This window comes from Gymnoscopelus microlampas (genome assembly GCF_963454915.1).
Source record: "Gymnoscopelus microlampas genome assembly, chromosome: 7".
Classification (NCBI taxonomy): Eukaryota; Metazoa; Chordata; class Actinopteri; order Myctophiformes; family Myctophidae; genus Gymnoscopelus; species Gymnoscopelus microlampas.
In genome coordinates this window covers 56650066-56652565 of record NC_139944.1, presented here as the reverse complement: position 1 = coordinate 56652565, position 2500 = coordinate 56650066, and the positions used below count along the sequence as shown (strand labels likewise).

The 2500-nt window shown below is 45.8% G+C and overlaps 1 protein-coding gene across 1 annotated transcript in view; it reads right to left on the bottom strand.

The window, feature by feature from the left end:
• The window catches only part of slc4a8 (solute carrier family 4 member 8), a gene marked incomplete at its 3' end in the record, with an annotated part of 115646 nt that overhangs the window by 61876 nt on the left and 51270 nt on the right, over window positions 1–2500 (bottom strand). Inside the window, exon 5 of the mRNA XM_084061933.1 lies at window positions 1053–1213. Within this exon, the coding sequence (XP_083918059.1) occupies window positions 1053–1213 (161 nt within the window). The remainder of the gene's footprint in view (window positions 1–1052; window positions 1214–2500) is intronic.

Below are 2500 nucleotides of genomic sequence, written 5' to 3'. Positions count from 1 at the left end.
CACACAGCCTAGGAAACAGGTGAATACAGGTGTGTCCTGGCACTCACCTGGCTGTTCTCAGTGGGTCAATCCACACATGTCCGTTCGCGACCGTTTCGCGTCCGTTTCATACCGTTTCCGTTCGCCGGAAGGTCCATCCCATGTTCGGAACCGACGCGGAACCGACGCCGTACGGTCGCGAACGGACATGTGTGGATTGACCCTATCCGGCAATCATCTGGCTGGCTACTAATAAGTATCCTGGCATTGGGCAGACTGATAACGCGGATTCGCTCAGAAAATGAGAAATCAGAAAACGATCGGGCCAATCAGTGACTGCGTTTCACCTGCTGTCCGTACAACAGTTGAAAGCATCAAAATAATGTTCTGATTTCTCACACTCGCTCCCTGTCTGGGCCGAATGAGGACTGTGACTGCACGCAGTGCTCTGTGATAAACACACACGTCTGTGCTCTCAGTACTAAAGTAGGTCAGTTGTGAATCTCTGGATCAGCAGATCTTTGGTTTGAGAACCTGTTCCTCTTCTGGCCTGTCTGTCTGCCTGCCTCCCACACGGCTCCAATGAGCTCTGACTACCAGGAGGACTTTGGTATTCATCAGCTTGAGAAGCTTTGGACCCATAAGTAAATGTTTTGGACTTGTTTATAAGTTGTACCTTTGATGCCTCCTTCAGCCTGAGAGTTTTGAAGCCTGTTCTGTTTCGACTTTATTAAATTCACTTTCATTTAGCATTCAACGTTTCCTTCGTCTGCCTTAACACAGACAGACAGACAGACAGACAGACAGACAGACAGACAGACAGACAGACAGACAGACAGACAGACAGACAGACAGACAGACAGACAGACAGACAGACAGACAGACAGACAGACAGACAGACAGACAGACAGACAGACAGACAGACAGACAGACAGACAGACAGACAGACAGACAGACAGACAGACAGACAGACCGACCGACCGACCGACCGACCGACCGACCGACCGACCGACCGACCGACCGACCGACAGACAGACAGACAGACAGACAGACAGACAGACAGACAGACAGACCTGCTATCTCCTCGATGCAGTCAGCTCTCATGTCCAGTAACACACTGCCGTTGATGATGCAGGACCTCAGCTCAAACAGACTGTGTAGAGACAGCGTCGCTACGTAGGGTTTACTCCACCTCTCTCCTCCATCCTCTACGTCCTCCTCAAACTTCAACCATCTGTACAGAGAGAGAGAGAGAGAGAGAGAGAGAGAGAGAGAGAGATTTTGATTTTTAACCAAAACTTTATTTAACAAAAGCTTGACTTAACAATCATTTTGCAAAGAAACAGAACACAGAAGTTCTAGAAAATAAAAAAACAAAACGTCACATCATTTCCAATGAGAAAATAAGTTGATCCTCTATTACAGAACACAACACATCATCATAGGTCCAAATCATACTGAATTGGTCAAAATCCTTCATTGCCTTATAAAACTTAAAGTCAATCATTATTCTCGCTTTCACCATCCTATTAAACAGCAACTCTACATCAACAACCACTGCGTCATCAATCTTCCTCTTTCTACTAACGTAGATGGCCATCTTTGCCTGTCCTAAAATAAAATTCAAAAGCTGAGATTTCTGTTTTGTAATCAATCTATACTTGAAACCCAGGATGAACATATGCTTAGAAAACACCTCTCCCACCCTACAAAACAACCTCTCCAGCAACAAGAACAAAGGCACCAGGCGTTTACACTCCAAAAAACAGTGGAACACAGTCTCTCTGAAAGGACAAAACGGACATATGTCAGTAACATCCTGATTCAAAACAGAAATAAAAGCATTGACAGCAACTATCCCATGTAAAACTCTCCACTGTAAGTCAGCTATTTTTTTTGTTAATGGTGGCTTGTAAACACTCCTCCACTCAGGTTTGACATCTTCCCCCAAGTGCAGAAGACCCCTCCAAGGTGTATCGACCCTATTTTGCAATCTTTCCTTATTTAAACATTTGACCATCATTTCATACAGTGCTTTACCTTTTGCCTCAGACAAATCTAAACAAATATAGCTTTTGTCATCAATGAAAACCCCAGCACAGTTGCCAAAGTCTGGGCAGATACCAAGACATGGAAAGGAATCATCTCTGTGAGGCCTGAACAGACCCTTGCCATATCCTTCCAGCATTAGGCTTTCATGACCGGTTAGACAGTGTTTCCAGTGTTCAAGCATTTTATTAATGTTCCTCACAGACCTCACTCCCAGCTCAGATGCTAGAGCAGCCGCATCGTCCAACTTAGATCCAGCGATATTCACCACAGAACCCAAGGTTAAGATCCCAGCCCTACGAAACACTTCCGCAACTGCTGAACCTGCCCAGCAGGGGGTGCCTAAACGCTCTCCATGCACCACAGGTTCCTGTAACAGCCAGAACAGAGAATTATCTTCCCCCAGCCTCTCCTTCACCAGCAACCTCCATATGGTGAAGATTCCACGGTAGAAAATTGGCAAGCTCTTGAA